Source organism: Crinia signifera, chromosome 5 (genome assembly GCF_055691185.1).
Source record: "Crinia signifera chromosome 5, ASM5569118v1, whole genome shotgun sequence".
Classification (NCBI taxonomy): domain Eukaryota; kingdom Metazoa; phylum Chordata; class Amphibia; order Anura; family Myobatrachidae; genus Crinia; species Crinia signifera.
The window spans coordinates 122,658,386-122,680,558 of record NC_139221.1 but is presented as its reverse complement, the minus strand read 5'-3'; the positions used below and the strand labels follow the sequence as shown (position 1 = coordinate 122,680,558).

Genomic DNA, 22,173 nt, shown 5'->3' with positions numbered 1-22,173 from the left:
ACAAGTGACCCCATTTTGCAAACTACACCCCTCAGGGAATTCATCTAGGGGTATAGTGTACATTTCAAACCCCCAGGGGTTTCATCAATTTTGGTACAACTGGGCAGTGAAAATGAAAAAAATACATTTTTTTACACAAAAATGTACTTCTGGCTCAAAATTTTTCATTTTCACAAGGAATGAAGGAGACAAAGCACCCCAAAATCTGTGCCCCCATTTCTCCAGAGTACGGCAATGCCTCACATGTGACCAAAAAATACCAGTTGGGTGCATGGCAGGACTCAGAAGGGAAGGAGTGATTTTTGGATTTTGCAGCACAGATTTTGGTGGAATGAATGGTGGGTGCTATGTTGCATTACCAATACAGTGGAACCCCCCCACAAGTGACCCCATTTTGCAAACTACACCCCTCAGGGAATTCATCTAGGGGTATAGTGTACATTTCAAACCCCCAGGGGTTTCATCAATTTTGGTACAACTGGGCAGTGAAAATGAAAAAAATACATTTTTTTACACAAAAATTTTTCATTTTCACAAGGAATGAAGGAGACAAAGCACCCCAAAATCTGTGCCCCAATTTCTCCAGAGTACGGCAATGCCTCACATGTGACCAAAAAATACCAGTTGGGTGCATGGCAGGACTCAGAAGGGAAGGAGTGATTTTTGGTTTTTGCAGCTCAGATTCTGGTGGAATGAATGGTGGGTGCTATGTGGCATTAGCAAGACCCCCGAAGCACGGTGAAATGATGAACCTAATAATCCATAGATGTGTGGTATATTTTGAAACACTCCTTTATACATAGGCCGGGTTTGTCGGGGCAAGTTTCACAGTGGAAAATAGTTTCCTTTCTTATTCCCTTTTTATAGCAAACTTTGCACCTTTTTTGTGTCCTGCCCTTTCTTGCAGTGGAGGGGATTTCGTTGGGAAAATGCTGCCCTGGTACAATACGGGGGCCAGTACTAGAAGTACTGGGGCCCTCTGCCTGCTGATTCCCAAATGTTAGGCTCTTTATGACTTCCTCTTGAAAGTGCATAAATGTCCCCCTCTGGCCGGTAGAACGGAATAGCACGTAAGCGTTATACAGTGCCATCTGGATGATATACACGGCCAGCTTCTTGTACCAGATATTTGTTTTCCGCAGGGCACTGTACGGCTTCAGTACCTGATCTGAAAGATCCACTCCGCCCATGTACTTATTGTAATCTAGGATACAATTTGGTTTTGAGGTGTGGGTACTGGTACCTCGTACAGGGATGGAGGTGGTACTGTCTCCATGAATTGTTGTCAGTATAAGGACATCCCTCTTGTCCTTATATTTGACCAACAACATATTTTCGGTGCATATTCCCCTGCTTTCACCCCTTCTCATTACTTGGGCAATGTGCGTTTTGGGGAGGCCTCTTTGGTTCTTGCGCACAGTACCGCAAGCTGCTGTACCTCTTGAACCAAGGGCCTTAAACAGGGGGATGCTGGTGTAAAAGTTATCCACATAGAGGTGATAACCCTTATCCAGGAAGGGGTGCATTAAATCCCAGACAATTTTTCCACTAACACCTACGAGGGAGGGGGGGCATTCTGGTGGTTCAATTCTTGAATCCTTCCCTTCATATACCCTAAACTTGTGGGTGTACCCTGTGGTGCTTTCACACAGCTTATACATTTTTATGCCATACCTTGCCCTCTTACTGGGAAGGTACTGGCGGAATTTAACCCTTCCTTTAAAATGTATAAGGGACTCGTCGATACTAATACATTTATCAGGGATGTATAGCTCTGCAAATTTGGCACTGAAATGATCAATGACCGGCCTGACTTTGAATAGCCTGTCAAAGGTGGGATCATCTCTGGGTGGGCACTGTGCATTATCGGTGTAATGTATAAATTTATGGATTGCCTCAAAACGAGCCCGGGGCATGGCCATACGGTGAAATGGGGTGCTGTACAGAACATCTGTACTCCAATATTGCCTAATTTGTGGCTTTTTTACTATGCCCATATGTAACACCAGACCCCAAAACGTCATCATCTCTACTGCATCTACAGGGGTCCACCTAGCAAATGATGACGTGGGGTTTTGAGCAATAAACTGCTGGGCATATAAATTAGTTTGGTCCACCATTAAATTTATAAAATCATCAGAGAAAAATAATTTGAAAAAGTCAATTTCTCTGAGACCTGTTGAATCAAATTGGATTCCTGGGATGGCCAAAAACTCAGGAACCTGGGGCTCAAAATTGTCTGGTGGTGGGGTCCATACGAGATCAATTATTGGGGGGGGGGGTCTCAGCTGCTCTACGGGGGCGTCTTTGAGGGGGTCCCTCATCATCAGAGGAGGAAGAGGAGCTTAAGACAAATCCTTCAAATTCCCCGCTTGCCTCACTGGCTGTGTCAGAGTCAGAGGCAAGCATGGCATATGCCTCCTCCACCGAATACATTCTCCTGGATGACTGGGACGACATTTGGGATGACATTTGGGATGCCATTTATATTTTTGTGTTACTGGTAGTGAAATGTTTCAACACGTGTATAGTGTAGGGGGGGGTACAAACTTTATTTCAACCCGGGGGGTATGTAGTGTGTAGTGTGTATGTATGTAGTGCAGAAAAAAAAAAATACAAAAAAAAAAAATTGAAGGGTTCAAAAAAAAAAAAATGGAAGGGGTTAAAAAAAAAAAATGGAAGGGGTTAAAAAAAAAAAAATGGAAGGGGTTAAAAAAAAAAAAAAATGGAAGGGGTTAAAAAAAAAAAAGGTCCTGCGCCAAAAATTGAGCACAGATGTTGGTCAGTAACGTCCGTCACTGAACAGCGCTCAAAGGCAACAGGAATTTGATCCAAAAAAAAAAAAAAATAGATCAACCCTGTGCCGAAAAAGCTGATCAGTGATGTACGTCACTGATCAGCGCACAGTGGCCACAGGACACACACAAATTCACAGTGTGTGTAAAAAAAAAAATGTAAAAAAGACCCCACAGCACTCACAAAAAATAAAAAAAGGTGATCAGTGATGCGACACTGATTACCAGTGAGGGGCAGCAGGTGCACAACCTTTGGTGGTACTGACAGGTATATATATAAAAAAAAAAACCTCTGTACCCCCAAAAAGTTGCTGATCACCTCAGATATAGTGATCAGCACAAAAGGCGGGGGCAGCAGACACAAAATTTAGCACTCTCTATCACTCTCTGTCACTATCTCTCTCTATCTCTCTATCTCTCACTATCTATCACTCTATGACACTGCAGCAGCAGCACTGACAGGTATATCTATATATAAAAAAAAACCTGCGCCCCCAAAAAGTTGCTGATCAGTTAATTTATACTGATCAGCACAAAAGGGGGGGCAGCAGTCAGTTATATAAAAAATATATAGCACAATCTGTCACTATCTCTCTATCTCTCTCTCTCTATCTCTCTCTATCTCTCTCTATCTATCTATAGCTCTATCACACTGCAGCAGCACAAAATATAGCACTAGGCCTCTCTATCTCTCTCTATCTCTCTCTATCTCTTTCAGTTATATAAAAAATATATAGCACAATCTGTCACTATCTCTCTCTCTATCTCTCTCTCTCTATCTCTCTCTATCTCTCTCTATCTCTCTATCTATAGCTCTATCACACTGCAGCAGCACAAAATATAGCACTAGGCCTCTCTATCTCTCTCTATCTCTCTCTATCTCTCTCTCTCTAACTCTCTCTCTATCTAATAAATCGCAGCAGCACAAGATGTCACAGGATGTCACAAGATGTCACAAGCATAAGCAATATCAATGATCAGGTAAGTATTTTGGATGGGTTCTGGTCAGTATAGGCGGCAGCTGGGCACGGTGACCGCACTGCACGCTATTCCAGACCGGAATGGCGTCTGCAGTGCAGTCACCGTTAGTTTAAACCCCCCTCCATGGCTGTGATTGGTCCGTCGGTCCGACGAACCAATCACGGCCTTTGGGGGCGGGAGGGGTGAGGTGGGGTGACACCAGTGTCACCCTTACACCCCGCGGTGATTGGTGCTGTACTTTACAGCACCAATCACCTCCGATCCCGTGTCACCGGCGAACGTTATTCGCCGGTGACACAGAAAACGCTGTGAATGGCTGTTCACAATGAACAGCCAATCACAGCGATCGCCGACGGGGGGGCGGCATCGCCGCCCCCCCTGGGCATGCACGGACATGTCTGCTGTCAGGGACAGCAGACATCGTCCCTCTGTCACTGCGTCTCTAGACGCAGTGACAGTTTTAAGCCATGACGTATATATACGTCAACGGTCGGGAAGTACTTCCCGGCCATGACGTATATATACGTCAAATGTCGTGAAGGGGTTAAAGCTTTAGTAATTTTTTCCAGAGGATTTGTTTTTAATTTTTGGTAAGTGTTACCTTCTCCTAATTGTTTATCTATTTCGGCAATATAGTCTTCCACGTCCATAAGGACCACAGCTCCACCCTTATCGGCCGGTTTTATTATGACTTCTTTTTGGCTTTTTAAAGATTTTAAAGCTTGCCATTCTCGGTTAGTCAGATTGCAATTTTTCCGTTTCTTTTTTAAAACTTCCTCTACCTCATCCAGGATCAATTTATTGAAACAATCAATAAAGGATCCTTTCATATGGGCAGGATAGAATTTAGATTTGGGGCGAAATTGGTGACCCGAGGTACCTCCAGTGTCATCAACCTCACCTCCCTCTTTACTCAAAAAAATTTTTTTTACGGTTAGTTTGCGAATATATTTCTGCAAGTCTATATAGAACTCGAAGTCATCAAGTTTGCTAGTGGGACAATATTTGAGGCCTCGCTTAAGAACCTTTTCTTCATCCCTAGTAAGTATTTTTTTGCTAAGATTGAAGATCTTTATATTATCCGCGGCCTGTGTAACGGGGGGATTTGCATCTTCTAAATGTGCGATATCTTTAGGGGTCCTAGATTTCATATTTCTTTTTTTCTTCTTTTTTCCACCTCTCTTTCCTCTCTTAGTTTTTACCTTCTCCACCTTGTTCTTGGAGTAAAATCCAAAAAAGGTGAGTTGGGTGTTTGGTTCCGAATCAACGGTTCATATCGATTTGTTCCCCTAAACCTACCATAGTCCTCCTCCTGATGATCATTTCTATAGTAATTATCCCGGGTGTGGGGATGTTGATTATTTCTAGGAGTACGGATCTGTTTGCTGTTTCTGTTATTTTCCCTCCAATTATTTCTATTTTTTCTATATGGGGGTCGGTATGGTTTTTTGGGGTTCATATGTTCTTTATTCCACTCTTTTAATACTGGTGGATTGGGGGTTTCTTGAATAGGGACTATTTCTGGTTATTTTAGATCGTTAATATCCCTTTGATATTTTTTCCTTTTTTTATCTCTCAATTCTTTTGTCTCTTTATTTAATTTTCTTAAAATCTCTCTCTCCATTTCTTTAAAATCCTCTAGAGCTTGAAAGGGTTCTAAAGTTTGTGGCAATTTTTGAATTTCATCATTGAATTGTGCCATGTTTTTTTTTTGCGTTCTTTGATAATAAGGCCCATTAATCTAAGGGAACATTGATTTAGGACAGAGTCCCAATCTTTTTTGAAGTCCCCATTCGGATGTGGAAAAGAGGGTACTTTTTGTATTTTTAACCCTTTGGATACCATATTATCAGACATGTATCTTTCTAGAGTGCTGACCTCCCACCAGCACCTATTCTCCTTTAAGATGAGGTTTTCCAATTTTTTCATTATTGAGTTTAAATCCTCATCACAGGTATCCCTTATAGGTATATCTTTATCAAATAAATCTCTAAGGAATTCCTTCCTGGTTTCTCTGAATGAGAACATAGTGCAGCTTAAAATATGACAAATAGGTGAACAAAGTGATACAGACAGTAGTGGAATTTATTGTCAATCTATAGCGCACCTTGTATTTTTCAGCCTAGGTAGACACAACAAATGAACCTTTCACCAAAAAAGTTCGTGGGATTCTATAGCAATAAACAATAGTGCCACCCTGGCGAAAAACACATACAAAACACACTTACGCAAGTTATTTGGATGTTGTGCGTTGGTCACTTTAAATATTTTTAGCGACCTTGAGATTGAATAGAAAAAAAACAGACCATTGTGCAAATATAGTTTCCACACTTTAACTAATCTAATAGTATAGGAATGCACTCACAAACGATAGGATGTAACAGGCATATAAGAAGGTCTTTTATTCGTCATACAGTAGTCCACGCAGATTCTGGGGAACTTAAGAAACAATCTCTAGTGCAACATTGTTTGTCAGAATAAAAAAATTACATTTATTGGACAAACTCACATGATAAAAGGAATAAAATCGCATATCACCCACACTGGGGTACAAGGATCCTCCAAAGGATGGATGTGCATCAAACAGGTTTTCTTATCATCCAATCCACAGGGGTCCGTTCGGCAGCAGTGGTATGCTTAAACGCGTTTTCAGGCTTAACAGCCCTTCATCAGAAGCATATCCAAGCGTGTCGAGCGGGGCCCTTTTTAAACCCCACCAAATACATACAAAATGATCACAGCTGTACGTGATCGTACATCATAATCCGGAAGTCGCAGAACGCTCCGGCGGAAGTGATGCTTGAATCCACCAAGCATCTTGGGAATTGCAGTCCATTCGGCGCACATCGTGTACCGGAAGTCAATGTCCGCTCCGGCGGAAGATGACGCTCAATTCTGCAATACCTCCCGGGATCTGTAGTTTTTTAGACATACGTCCATATTGATGCATACGTCCGCTCCATGGAACGCATTTCCGGGAGTGTTCTTTAATGTGCTTGGAACGCACATCCATTTTTTTTTTTTAAAAACGGAATCAAGTCCAACATATATATAAAATAAAGAGTAAAACAATGAATTAGGTACTGTATAAAAAATACAAAAGGATGAGAGAGATATGTATTGAAACTGAATGGACACACTATTTTCAAAGAAACCACTTTAATTCAAAATCGCCATTCAAACCTGCTGGTACTAATGTTTTTAATTTATGAATCCATGACATTTCAGCTTTGGCTAGGCGAATGTCTATATTGTTGGATTTCCAATTGGGATTGATTTGTTGAATCCCCCAAAATGATTTGATATGGCATGGATTTGAATGATGCATTTTTGTAAAGTGGGCTGAAACAGTGTGTCCCTCCAGATTCTTTCTAATATTATAAATGTGTTCTGCTGTCCTGGTTTTCAAACATCTAGATGTCTTTCCTATATAAACCAGGTTACAAGAACACTCAAGTGCGTAGACAACATTCTTAGAATTACAAGTCAGGAATTCTCTTATGGGATATTTGGTTCCTTTTACTTCAAACTCTTTTATTTTGCTAGGACCTTTGGTGGTCTTACACATTAAGCAAAGGCCACAGCGATGGAATCCCTGACTACGTATACTATTTCTTTTAGGCACATCGAGGGCACTCCTAACCAGGGAATCTTTTATGGTGGTTGATCTTCTATAAATGAACTTAGGTTTATTCGGAAGATAAGTTCCAAGAATGGGGTAATTTTTTTAAAATTTTCCAGTTTTTTTTTTTAAATATTCTCTATTTCCTTATGTTGGTAATGGAATTTAGAGATAAAGGACCACTGATGTTCATTATTTTGGTTTTTGTTCTTTTCTTTTGTTTCTTTTCCAATAAGTTCATTTCGGTTTAAAGTGTTCACCCTGGATCTGGCTAGATCTAGGTTATCCTGAGTATAACCTTTCTCGAGGAATCGAGTATTCATTTCCTCCATCTGTTCATTACAGACAGTAGATTCTGTACAGTTCCTCTTTACTCGTAGAAACTGACTGAAGGGGATACTACTCAGCCAGTTCCCATGATGCTGGCTGGTAATTTCAATCAAACTATTTGAGTCAGTTTTTTTCCTGAATACTTTCGTGTTCAGCTGCCCTTCTTTGACATATAGACACAGATCCAAAAAGAACACTTCCTTCTTACTTTTAAAAAAGGTCAATTTTATATTCATATCATTGGTATTAAGGGAGTTACAGAAATGATCTAGATCTTGATCATTTCCCTCCCACACAAAAATGATGTCATCAATAAAGCGCCTCCAGAGCACCAGGCCTGACCCCAGCTCCCCTCCATGCCATACGGTATTTAATTCCCAATATGACATGAAGAGGTTTGCATAGCTGGGGGCAAACCTGGTGCCCATGGCGGTACCCACCCGCTGTAAATAGAAATGGCCGTTAAAATAAAAATAATTATTGCGCAAAATAAACCTAATGCCTTCAACAATGAATTCCTTCAATTTTTCAGAATAGTCGGTTTTACTTAAAAAATAAGAGACTGCCTCCACACCCTTATCTTCTTGGATGATCGTATATAACGAGGAGACGTCTGCTGTTGCCATGGTATAATTGTCTTTCCACTCTAAATTATCCAATAATTGGAGTACATTAGTAGTATCTTTTAAGTAGGCTTTTGTGTGTTTTAACAATCGGCTGGATTCAAGCATCACTTCCGCCGGAGCGTTCTGCGACTTCCGGATTATGATGTACGATCACGTACAGCTGTGATCATTTTGTATGTATTTGGTGGGGTTTAAAAAGGGCCCCGCTCGACACGCTTGGATATGCTTCTGATGAAGGGCTGTTAAGCCTGAAAACGCGTTTAAGCATACCACTGCTGCCGAACGGACCCCTGTGGATTGGATGATAAGAAAACCTGTTTGATGCACATCCATCCTTTGGAGGATCCTTGTACCCCAGTGTGGGTGATATGCGATTTTATTCCTTTTATCATGTGAGTTTGTCCAATAAATGTAATTTTTTTTATTCTGACAAACAATGTTGCACTAGAGATTGTTTCTTAAGTTCCCCAGAATCTGCGTGGACTACTGTATGAAGAATAAAAGACCTTCTTATATGCCTGTTACATCCTATCGTTTGTGAGTGCATTCCTACACTATTAGATTAGTTAAAGTGTGGAAACTATATTTGCACAATGGTCTGTTTTTCTTCTATTCAATCTCAAGGTCGCTAAAAATATTTAAAGTGACCAACGCACAACATCCAAATAACTTGCGTAAGTGTGTTTTGTATGTGTTTTTCGCCAGGGTGGCACTATTGTTTATTGCTATAGAATCCCACGAACTTTTTTGGTGAAAGGTTCATTTGTTGTGTCTACCTAGGCTGAAAAATACAAGGTGCGCTATAGATTGACAAAAAATTCCACTCCCGTACCCCTTGATTAGGCTTTTCATTTATGAGTACCCCCTCGTGAAATTTTTAGGGGACGTGGCCTAAAAAGGGTGTGGCTTAACAGGGGCAAGTCATACTGGCAATGACGAGAAAAAAAAAAGTGCAACCACTTGACCACAATATAAGCTCAGCCCATTCTGCGGACAGCATATAAAATAATAGAACCTTGTCAAATCTCTATTACTGAAGCAACAGACATTCCAACGGATCACGTTAGCCTTCCAATAGTGCCAGATACACATATGCCCTCAAAAGTGCCAGATACACATATGCTCCAATGGTGCCAGGTATGCCCGCACAGTGCCAGAAACGGGAATGCCACCACGGTGCCAGGTATGACCCCATGGTACTGGGTATGCACACACAGTGCCAACAATGCCCCTACAGTGCCAGCAACAAGTATACCCCCATAGTGCCAGCAACAAGTATGCCCCACAGTGCCAGCAATGCCCCACAGTGCCAGCAACAAGTATGCCCCACAGTGCCAGCAACAAGTATGCCCCACAGTGCCAGCAATGCCCCACAGTGCCAGCAACAAGTATGATCAATCAAAGTTCGCGGGCCGGCTCCTGATTGGCTGTCGGCCCGCAAGCTCTGATTGATTGGAGGACGGGCGGCCAGTCACAGGGAAGCACACTGAGGGGTAGGAGAGATGCACAATGCACTCTCCTCCCCTCCAGCGACCTGTCTGACTGCCGCGGCCGCCATTGCAGGCCGGGCCGCGGCGTACCCCCAAGCGTGTGGACGCGTACCCCCAGGGGTACGCGTACCACAGGTTGGTAACCACTGCTTTAAGCAAATGAAACCTTTCAAGGCATCTGGAGTAAAATAAGTTTAGGAAACCGATGTGACAATGTGGAGTAACTGTAAGAGGAATTTAGAGGCAAAATAACTTTTTTAGGACGTAACCAACGATGTGGCCAAAAGTGGAAAACGGTTCACGGATGGTGGAGGCCGGCGATGGTCAGTGCTCACCACTCATCACCTGCCCATCCACACTAGGAGATTTTGAGATCAAAATCACCTAGTATTTATGGTCCTTTAGACTCTGAGTGAAATTCCTAGTACTTTGTTGTATGCTTTCCACAATGTAGTGAACTATTCTGGGGCAAAGGATGGTGTACCGAATGAAGTGGCCACTGATAGGATTTGTAAATTTTGTTACATTATATTTACATTACAAGTTCTATTTTAGTTTCAAGTTAGTCAGTTAAGAAGTAACTAATATCAACACTTTTTCCCACTACTTGGTGCACTTTTTGGATTTTTCTCAAATAACTTATATACTGTATGTGATACTCACCTATTGGATTGGCAGAAGCTGGTTTAAGTCTAGTGCAAATTTACTGTCCTCATTTAGGGAATTGAGAAACTGGTAAACATTCAGAATGCAACATCGGATTCTTCCTTTAAGAGCTGTCTTTACTGACCTTTTATGTAAGAAGAGATTGGCCTCCCGCACTGTTAAGTCTCACCAAAGAGGTTTGTACATTTTAGCTTTTCTTATCATGTACTATACATTATACGCTGTTACTAACATTTCTCTGGGATCATCAATTTTATAATGGTTTTATCCATAAAGTTTGTATACAAATGTACCACTCTCAACAAGCTATATCTCAATAATGTATATATTTACAGCTTTTGTATGTTATATGGAAGAATAAAGCAGACAGTATTTACCCTGCGTAGAAACAAAATAACTCCCCCAATATGTAACTCTTTTTGCACATGTTACTATTGTCTGACCTGCAGGGCAGCAGGGTTTTGTCCATCTGCAAAATTGTTAGCCTTGCGAACAGGTCCTGAATCAGCCCCAATGTCTGAACAATATAATGTTTTCATCAGAGACAGTTGAAACCAGATGAGTGTATGGGGTAAATGTAATAGACTGCAAACTGCAGGAATTGGCAGCTTCTGGGTGAGTCTACCCAATGTTTTAAAGTATCAATCATTAAAAAGACAAAACCAAGTTGGTTTTCTCTTATTGTAATCCTTAAAACATCGGGCAGACTTGAATGGAACCCGCCGATTCCTGTAGTTTGCAGTCTATTACATTTACCCCTATGTCTTAAACACTATTTATCACATGCCACCATTTTAATGACCTCTCTAAGGTCAAAACACCAACAATAAAATACATAAAAATTCTCAAAAGTTCTAAGGCACAATTCATATCCAATATGATGGTATTAGCTATACTCAATGGGGCCATGCAAAGCTGGAAAGTCTTCTCTCCACCTGGTCAGCTATTGATTTACAATATGTAATTCTGCCCGAGTTAGGACAGCATTTCGCACAGCCACCAATCTTATTGGATATTTTTTTAAAGGGGCAATCACGTACAAGGCAAAACCGTGCCCTATAAGTGATTGCCTTTTTAAATAAACGTCCAAGTTCAGGCCGCTTAACTCGGACAGCATTACAACAGGCCCCCAATGTAGTATAACACCTTGTTACCAATCTCTTTTTAATATAAATGGGATGTTTACAAATAAGACAAATATAGCATAAAATGAGAATATCAGTATGTCATTATTTTCAATCTTATAATAATTGATTTGCTGGAGCACTGTTTATCATACACAATGGGGGGAGAGTTCAAATATTGCTTTTTTTTCTCATAGGTGAAGAGACGGAACTAATCAGACACCCCACTATTCAATTGTGTCCATGTTCGCTGCTATTGAAGGCATTTTTTCAACTATGCCTTTTCCGTTGTTTTTTTTTTTTGGGGGGGGGGGGAGAATCAGCACTAGTTGAATACCCTCCATTGAGATTTAAATAAGTAAATCTACTTTAGAAATGGTTTCCTATATTACTATAGTATACAAGTTAAGTATCACTTATGTAGATATCCATTATCCAAATTATTCTGAAATCTGTAGTTTCAAAAATATACATTTTGTTGTTGTTTCTAAAAGCACTACTGGGGACATCAGTAACTGGCACTACTGGGGACATGATATGGAACTGGCACTACTGGGGACATGATATGGAACTGGCGCTACTGGGGACACGATATGTGGGTTCACTATACAACTTCTATCTGCATTTGTGCAAAGGCACCCAGGTCTGTATTCCCAGTTGAAGGGAGTGCCGGGTCATTGACTGTAATATATATATTATGCAGTATGGATGATGTAATGGTTAGCATTACTGCCTCACAGCACTGAGGTCATGGGTTCGATTCCCACCATGGCCCTAACTGTGCGGAGTTTGTATATTTTCCCCGTTCTTGCGTAGGTTTCCTCCAACAATCCAAAAATATACTGGTAGGTTAATTGTCTCCCAACAAAATTAACCCTATAATGTCTGTGTGTGCGCACGTGTACATGTGGCAGGGAATATAGATTGTAAGCTCCTCTGGGACTGATGTGAATGTTCAAATATTCTCTGTAAAGCGCTGCGGAATCTGTGTGTGCTATATATATATATATAAGAAATAAATAATAAATATATATAATGTGATCTGACACTTGCTTGTCTTCGCTTTGTAATGCTTTGGTGCCCTCCTGTGACATGCAGTCACTGATAGATAGTGGGGATGGATGAGGCGGCACTCTGAAGGCTTTGTGGAATAAGCAGCATCTTTATTTACTGTGTCATATCCAGTAAACACAGTAAATAAAGACATTGTTTATTCCGCAAAGCCTTTCAGAGTGCCGCCCCATCCCTGAGATGTACTGTATATAAGGTTAGTTATGGATCTTGGCACTCAAGTCCTTCCCGATAATATTTACCTCGGTGCCCTCGTGTACATTTGTGTACATTGTCCCGCTTTAATGTATATATTTGTTTTTGGGAACAAATTCACTTTATTTCATAGGCGTGCGCACGGGGGGTGCCGGGGGTGCACAGGCACCTCCTAATGTTGGGCACCTCCGCACGATTGTAGCCAAGACCAACATGAGGGAGGAGGATCTCCAGTAGCACAACATTGAGACCCACGCTGGGATTTGTGCTTGATGCGTCGCTTGCCTATTGGAGGAGAATGGACAGAGGAGCGGGGCCAGGCGCAGCAGGAAAGTGAGGGACTGCGGGCTCCCAGCAGCAGCATACAGTCACCGTGGTGTGGTGCCCCGCACTTCTCCTCCGTCACCAGCACAAAGCGACCAGGTACATGCTGCTAGGGGGCTGGAAGGGTAGTGGGTAACTGGTTACCGACTCGTGTGGGGGGGCGCAATGGATAGGAGGTGCTTAGTCAAGCTGCAGTGTGGATAGGGGGTAGCCAGCCTCCTTCTGGGTACAAGAAAAAACACAAGGGGGTACACTGCGCTAACAATAAAATTGATGGAAATGTGTGCCAATGGAGTGGAAATGTAGCAAATTTTTAATTATAAAAACATGAAGCATTGCATGACATGATAAAAAGTAAAAAATAAAATGAGAGCAATAAAAAGAGGGGTATTGAAAAAATAGTCCAGTTCATATGGTACCGTATTTAATGTAACCACTGGTGGGTGTATCCGTTCCTGTAGTGTCTCCTGGTAAATAACTGGGTAATAGAGATGTCCAGTGTGTCCAGAGTTGCCCGCGGTAGGTATTTGTTTGTGGAGTATTGCTTCCCCACTCAAAGTGGATAGCCTCTGTTCGGGTAAAGTCCTGGATGGACCCTTGGTGGGGATCACAACTGGTGCCCGTGATAGTAGATGGAGAAATGTGGGGGAGACTGGTCCGGATAAGTACAGTGGAGGGTGACAAAGTCCAGAACTGGATAAAACACTCCCTCTAGGTCCACCAATGCATTTCAACAAGTATTGGCTTTATCATGCCGCTAGGGGACCCACTCACTGACAGAGCTCCCTCCCCCTGCTCTGACATATACACCTTTATTGTTCCCAGCCGTGCTGCACACAACCCTATTGTGCCCAGTGTTGCTCCCATTCCCATCCTCACTGTGCCCAGTGTACTCCCATCCCCACTGTGCCCTGCTGTGTCCAGTGCCTCTGTCATATATAGTGTTCCCACTGTGCCTAGCACGTCCCATCCCCAGTGTTCCCACTGTACCCAGTGCTACAGCCATCCCCACTGTAACCAGTGCTACTGCCATCTTCACTGTGCTCAGTGCTTCTGAGATCACTGCTGTGCTCAGTGCTGTGGCCATCCCCACTGTGCCCAATGCTGCTGCCATCCTCACTGTGCCCAGTGCTGTTGCCATCCCCAGGGTTCCCCACTATAACCAGTGCTACTACATTCCTTTCCAGCTATGCCCACTGTTTCTCCCATCTGTAGTGTTCCCAGCTGTGCCCATTGCTTCTCCCATCCTTGGTGTTTCCTGCTGTGCCCCCGAGTGCCCCCCCACTGCTGCACAAATCCCCAGTGTCCCCTCACTGTATGCAAATAATACTCAGATCCCTATTGTTCCCCACTGTGCCTAAATGCTACATCAATCCCTATTGGTCCCTACTGGGCTTCATTACTACTCTGATTGTCATGTCCCACGAAGTATGTGTCTTCATATGCTGTTCAGTTACTGTCATGTTACTATTGCAAATCTTTGCATCTTGTGAAAGTTGTCCTTCCTGGCTCCTGTAGGGCCTCTGATGTCATTAGCCCTGCCTTTCTTCCCATCTCTAGCTTATTGTGTGTCTGCCATTTTAACCTTCAGTTGATTCCTGTTGAGCTCTGGCAAATTATTATCTTTTCACCTACTGTTTTTGTGCATTACTACAATAATATCAGCTTGAAATAAACCCTCATCTGGATTCTTCACACAGGCCTCTTCAGTTGAGTTGACACTGTCTGACAAAGTCTCCTGGTGTAAGTACTGGTTCACTACAGACATACACAGATGAACTGTCTTAAAGGCCTTACATTTACAGCCTAGTTATTGAGTCAGAATATTGATCCCTGTTGTTCCCATCCTCTATACCAGGGGTCCTCAAACTATTTTGCTCTGGGACCCCATCAGACAATAAAAATAATGACAGGACCCCAGCAAGTTACTGCAAAAGGTCATCACATGACATGGTGAGTCAGCAGACAGCACATACATGCAGCCTTGTGGAGGCTCAGAGTGATGGGAGGAGTATAGTATACCATAACCCATCACATCACATGTATAGTCAGCAGACGGCACCTACATGGCAGCATTGTGGAGGCACAACATTATGGGAGGAGTCTAAAATAACAGACAATTCAACAGATCTATTAGATTCCTTGAATCACTGAGATTAGAAAAGTCATCAGCCTGATAGTCAATAACATAGAGTCACGACCCCATGCTAAGAAGGTCGGGACCCACTTTGGGGTCAGGACCCACAGTTTGAGAACCGCTGCTCTATACAAATCCCTAATTGTTTCTCAATCTGCTCTTATTTTCTTCAATGCTCCCAAATGTCCCCAACTGCACTCCTCAGATTGCTGTTGCCCCACCACTGTGCTCCACTGCTACTCTGATCCCCATTGTTCCTCATTATGTCCCAATATTGTACAGATCTCTATTGTACCTCATAGTCCTGAATTACACCTTGGGGGTTTGACACTACAGCCGCAGCCTCCTTCCCTTTTGAGCCGCTGACCGGATGATGCCCGCCACGGACAAGTAAAGTAGCTTCAGTGTGTGGCATCTGGCCATCGGCTCAAAAGGTAAGGAGACTAGGCTCCGCCGGGTATCTGACAAGTTCTACCCGGAAGTGCGGATTACGGGAGCACTTGTAGGCAGTGCGCACCCTCGGCAATGAGAGTGAACCCCCCCCTGTCAACAAGCATTTAACCATCCCCTTCCCAGGGACCATGAAAGCCATGTTAAGGAGCACGGAACCCCTGGCAATGAGCATTTCACCCCCCCTGGCAACTAACATGAAACCCCTGGCAACTAACATGAAACCCCTGGCAACTTGCATGTAACCCCTGGCATCGAGCAAGAAATCCCTGGCATCAAGAATGTAACTCCTAGCAACGAGCATGTAGGAAAGCCTCAGTTGTGTGGCATAATACATAATAGACATTATGGTGTGTGACATTATGGCGTGATGTATAATATGTAATGGGCATTACAGTGTGTGGCATATGTAATGGGCATTACGATGTGTGGCATAATATGCAATGGGCATTACGGTGTGTAAGGTAATACCTAATTGGCCTTACAGTGTTTGGCATAATATGTAATGGGCACTACGGTGTGTGGCATTATGTGTGTGTCATTATGTGTGATGGGAATTATGCGGTGTGGCATTATGTGTAATGGGCATTACAGTACGTGGCATTATGTGTAATGGGCATTACGGTGTTGGCATTATGTGTAATGGGCATTACAGTGTCAATTTTAGCAGCGCGCCTTCATCGCGCACCTCCCTATTTCTGGTGTAGGTGGGGGGGGGGATTGATGATTCATTCTGAAGTGCATGGGCTGCGCACACCTATGCTTTATTTTCTACAGTCACAGTGTCCATAGTCCATCTCTTATCTAGAGTATGTGCCACAGTCCACATAGTGTTCCCATCCTGAACTGTGCATGAGATTAGAAACCCGTGACTCGTGAACTCTACAGGTGCAGTTTTCTGAAAAGATCTCTATAGCCGGTATGCTTACTTGCTAGGTATTCCTCTAAAGTATTCATCTAGTAACGTATTACTCTAGTAATGTATTACTAGCTGCCGGGCCAACATGAATGTTGAGTAAAGCTGCATGTGGTTGTGAGTACTAGGTTAGTTATTGTTAAAGTTGTTTATTTCAGGTACTGCGCTGTAGCTACATGGAAATACATATCCCAGCATCCCCTAACAACAAAATTGTGTTATGTTGGAATGCGTAGTTTCATAGCAGCTGTGGTGCCATAAGTTGCCTACCTCAGGGTTAAAAGATTTGCTTTTCATAGCAACATGGTTTAAGTAACATCTGTAACCAGTTACACAGATTACAATCCCTAAATACAAAACAATGATAAAATGGTACAAATATGTATAAGAAAATGTAGCAGTAATAATAATACTAAATAATATCAAAAAATATGTTCACATACTTCAATTATGTTGACACGAATAAATAATTTTATGGTTTAGCACTTGCTTTAATGATAATGAATGCTAATGTAATACAAGTTCTAGAACAACTTCCTAACTACAGTCCTCGGAGAATCAGCAGTGCATGTTTTCCAGATTCTGTTCTGGAGAACTTGTATTTTTTTATTTCATTTTTATTGACCAACATATTTTAAAAAAACCATAGATTAAACTAATTATCTTACTTGTGATTATTTGAGGAAACCTGGAATGCTGTTAGGATTCCCTAAGGAATTCAGTTGCAAAACTCTGCTTTACACAGTAGATGTCAGTGTTACTCTTAGTTTAGTAACTGCAGAAACGCTGCTGTCAGGTAATGGACCAGTATACCTAGAAATGTACAAGTATTCAGGTATTCTGTCTAATTTTAACATTATTTTGGGTCAACATTCTGAATGAGCGCATTCATTTTGCATGGCTTCTTTAGGCTATATATGAATGATTGTAGCATGAAGCATGAGTTATTTCTTTTATACCTGTGTGTGTCTTTTATGTCACTATTTTTTTTTTTGCAGAACTTCAAGTACTAGTAGGCCTTTTAATGTCCCACATGCTGGGACTTGTAATTCTCCATGTCTCTGCATGTGGGGCAGGCTTGCTGAGACTTGCACTGTAGTTCCACAATAAAAACCCAATAGTCTATTATCTTCTTTTTACACAAAAATTGCACAAAAAATTATCCCGGTGCCCAGCGCCCTGGGGCACTGGGGACAGCCCTGGGCGCCCTGGAGGGGTGGACCCCTTTTATTTTAGGGGTCCCAACTCCCGCAGGGTCCCTGCCTGGGCTGATCAGTCGGGGTTTAATGCTTTGGTCGGGGGAATTACCCTGCTGGCAGTTTGGGCCCTGTGCTGGTTGTCAAAATACGGGAGACCCCTATTCATTTTGTACCTCCATATTTTGGGAACCAGGACCTGCTGTTTGAGCCTGGTGCTGGTTTTAGAAATATGGGGGTACTCCATTTTTTTTTTTTGTCCCCCGGAATTCCTAAAACCAGGACAAATTCCATGAGCCCGGGGGTGTTGTATGATTCAATAAGCACATTTCTAACCGCAATTAGTATGCAGTTCAGGACTGCCAGTTGCTCACTGTCAGCAGGATTGATTTTGCAGTACAGTACTGCAGGTAGTTGCTCACTGCTGACAGGAGTGGTTATTCAGTGCAGATTACTCACTGCCATCAGGAATGAGTATGCAGTGCAGAACTGCAGGTTGTCACTGCCAGCAGGATTGCGTATGCAGTACATGACTGCAGGTTGTTGCTCACTGCCAACAGGAATAGGTACACAGTGCAGGTTACTCACTGCCAATAGGAATGGGTACACAGTGCAGGTTACTCACTGAAAACAGGAATGGGTACACAGTGCAGGTTACTCACTGCCAATAGGAATGGGTACACAGTGCAGGTTACTCACTGACAACAGGAATGGGTGCACTTAGCTTAAAACTTAATATTCAGTCCGATTTACTAGTCCTTGTCAATAATGCTCTCATTAGCAACTCAGTCTACATTATTCGTAGCTTGTTTTACCTCCCTTTTAAAGGACAAAAGAAGACCTATCCCTGCATAAGAACGATGACGTTGAGAGTAGACATGTGGGACCCCTTCCTCAAGCCAGTGTTGTTACAACTGGACAAAACATGCTGAATTTTGTTTAATAAATATACTTGTTGACTTCGGAATACAGTAGTGCATATACCGGGGCACCCACATCATTCTATTTATGCACTGTTGGTTACCAAGTGTACAGCCAAAATAAACAGTTCCTTATCCCTGAAGTCCAGTAGCCCCACACAAGGACAAGATCACTCTGTTAGGACAAGAAGGTGGAATAAATTAATGACCAGCAGCCCACTTTTTTGGCTATGTTCCGGAACCAATGACATCTGCAAGAAATCGCCATGCACCTTGTGTTCTAGACCACATTTCCTTCCTGCCACTTTTCTTAGCTAGCTGATGACTAGCGAGGAACAGAGTACAGACACTGTTATTAGGCTCTGTGACCTGCTTGGATCTCTCTACTATACAAAGGCCATGTCAGATAAATATACTATATAGAAATATTTTTATTAATAAGAAATTATTTTGAAATCCAAAGTCAAATCCTATGGAGTTTTTTTAATTTATTTGGTATATTATGTCTTTATACTGTTTACAAGATGCACATATGGCATTGTTAAGTGCATCGTGGAATAATGCTAAACAGCTTATCCAATTATACGCAGTCTTTTTTGTCCCCGTGGCACATGAAAGTTTGGGCAGCCACTGTGTTTTTGGTATAAAGTTAGATGCAAAAATGATAGGGGTTGGACAATGATGTGATCATCACACCATGCACCTCCCAGCATATCTACGTATATGTAGACAAGTCTCCCGAAGGTAAGCATACATGCACCTACATGGGTAAACAATCCAAGCACATACTGTGGGTACATAATTCTATATAGGGATGTGCAGATCCAGATTTACCTGGATCTTAAAACGGGATCTTATTGGCTATCAGCTGTCACTGGTTTTGGCTCCAATACATGTAACAGCCGGATAGCCAATAAGATACCGTTTTGAGATCCAGGAAAATCCGGATTGGCACATCCCTAATTCTGAAGCCTTGTTGTTTGAGTTCCAATTAAGATAAAACATGCACATGAAAAGCTGTTTCTTACCACAACAAAAAAAAGACCATTAAAATAGTGCTGTCAAATAAATACAGTTCTAATTCTCAAATAAAAAATGATATTGCCACTCCAGTGTCCAAACAAAATGTCCCAGTCATCTTGAGCGGTAATGGTGGGCCGCAGGCATCATCAGACTCGTCCTGCCCCAGCAAACTTTGTGCTCTGCCTCCTGTACGTAATTGAGCGAGCGGCGAGTAGAGTGGCGTCTTGACATCCTGCCGACTATCCGCTCATTACATATGCATATGTAATGAGCTGCTACCAGGAGAGTGGAAGGAGGGAAGCTCAGCTGTGTCTCAGCAGAGCAACCGTCCATTACCCCCTGGAATTTTATTTTTTCCCTGGTTCCTCGACCACAGATTTAAACAAAAAAACCCACCAACCTTGCAGGAAGAGGAGTGGGACGTTATTTGTAAGTTGTGCTACAAGGTTTCCAGATGCTCTAACCACTCTGAAATGTTTTTTAAGTTGATGTATAGAGCTTACTTTACTCCTGACTGCCAACTCAAAATTTGGCCCAGCATTTCTAAATCATGCTAGAGAAACTGGGGGAATAGGTACAATTTTTCCATATATTTTGGGAGGGCCCCATACTGAAGTCTCTTTGGAAAGAAGTGTTGATTATGATTAGTAGTGTGGTCAGGGTCAAGATCCAAGCGAACCCTGAAATTGCTTTTCATCTATATAGAGGCCACTTGTCCATTGGTGAGAAGTATGTTCTTGGACATATCCTAATAGCCACTAAAGCAGCAATTGCCCAACTGTGGAGAACAGCTGCAATCCTGCGTATTGAGACAATAAGGGACAAAATCCAGAAACACTTTAAATTTGAGGCAGTAGAGGTTGAGGGGGGTATTCAATCGCCGGGGGAGATGGTCGCCGGGCCCTATTCTATGCGGTCCGCCCCGACAGCATTGAGCAGGGTTTCTCGGCAGAACGACTCCGACTTCACAAGCTGTCGGCCTTGTTCTGCCGGGAAGTGACGAGCTGCCGGCTGCAGCTCACCTCTTCCCGGCCGCAACTTACGGCCACGCCCCCTTCTCACTCCCCGGCAGGTGGGACATTGAATCCCGCCTGCATGTTCTCGGTCCAGCTGACCTACACATTGAATACCCCCTGATTATTACTCCTCTGCAAAATCCTTACATATGAAATTGATGGTGTGTGCCACCTATAGAGATAGGATGAGCCATTCAACAGTATATAGCACACCTGCAGACATTAATCTCTTAAACTCCCCAAGTTCTGACTAATTGCAGTTGATTTTATGCTGTTTTGATGCTAACTCCTTTGTTCCTTTTAACCCCTTCCTGACGGAGCCTGTTTTTGCCTTCCTGACAGAGCCCTTTTTTTCAAATCTGGCATGTATCACTTAAGTGGGGATAACTTTTTTTTGCTTTTACTTATCCCAGTGATTTTGAGATTGTTTTCTCGTGACACATTGTACTTCAAGTTAGTGGTAAATTTTGGTCGATACAGTCTGTGTTTTTTTGTGAAAAATTCCAAAATGTCGTAAAAAAATGGAAAATTTTGCGATTTGCAAAATGTTAAATTTTCTGCTTGTTAGACAATCTTACCACTCAAAATAGTTAATAACTAACATAGACCATATGTATACTTTATGTTGCCATCATTATTTCAACCTCATTTTCATTTTTTTGGACACTAGGAGGCTTAAAATATGAATAGCAAATTCTCAAATTTTCAAGAAAATTTCAAACTCTGATTTTTTTAGGGACCAGTTCAGTTATGATGTGACTTTGAGGGACTTGTATGTGAGACACCCCCATAAATGATGCCATTTCAAAAAGTGCACCCCTCACAGTATTCAAAACAGCATTTTGGAAGTTTGTTAACCCTTTAGGTGTTTCACAAGAATTAAAACAAAGTGTAGGTGAAATTTCAAAATTTCATTTTTTTGGCAGATTTTCAATTTTAATACATTTTTCTAAGGAACACAGTAGATTTTACTAGAGAAATGTGACTAAAAATTGATTCCCCAAATTCTTTTGTTTTCATAAATATCTTATATGTGGCCCTAGTGTGCACGGTGACCAAACCACAGGCTTCATAATAGAAGGAGCACCTACTTGATTTTGGAGCCTCCTTTTTATGAGATTATTTTTTAGGCACCATGTAGGTTTATAGGCACCATAAGATGCTAAAAGTTAGGAACCTCCCCCACAAGTGACCCCATTTTGCAAACTACACCCTTCAGGGAATTCATCTAGGGGTATAGTGTACATTTCAAACCCCCAGGGGTTTCACCAATTTTGATACAACTGGGCTG

General features: G+C 42.2%; 1 protein-coding gene across 6 annotated transcripts in view; it reads left to right on the top strand.

Annotated features, from left to right (window-relative positions):
- Nucleotides 1–22,173, top strand: part of LOC146080545 (enoyl-CoA hydratase EchA19-like) — a 110,532-nt gene that overhangs the window by 24,426 nt on the left and 63,933 nt on the right. For 2 of the 6 annotated variants that reach the window (XM_083187959.1, XM_083187960.1), the window contains exon 2: nucleotides 10,565–10,686. The exons of 1 other annotated variant lie outside the window; for it this stretch is intronic. In XM_083187959.1, the coding sequence (XP_083044085.1) occupies nucleotides 10,593–10,686 (94 nt within the window). In that variant the 5' untranslated portion in view covers nucleotides 10,565–10,592. Of the gene's footprint in view, nucleotides 1–10,564; nucleotides 10,687–16,576; nucleotides 16,748–22,173 lie in introns of those variants that run through there. 3 more of the 6 variants (XM_083187962.1, XM_083187963.1, XM_083187964.1) reach the window with 3 other exon arrangements.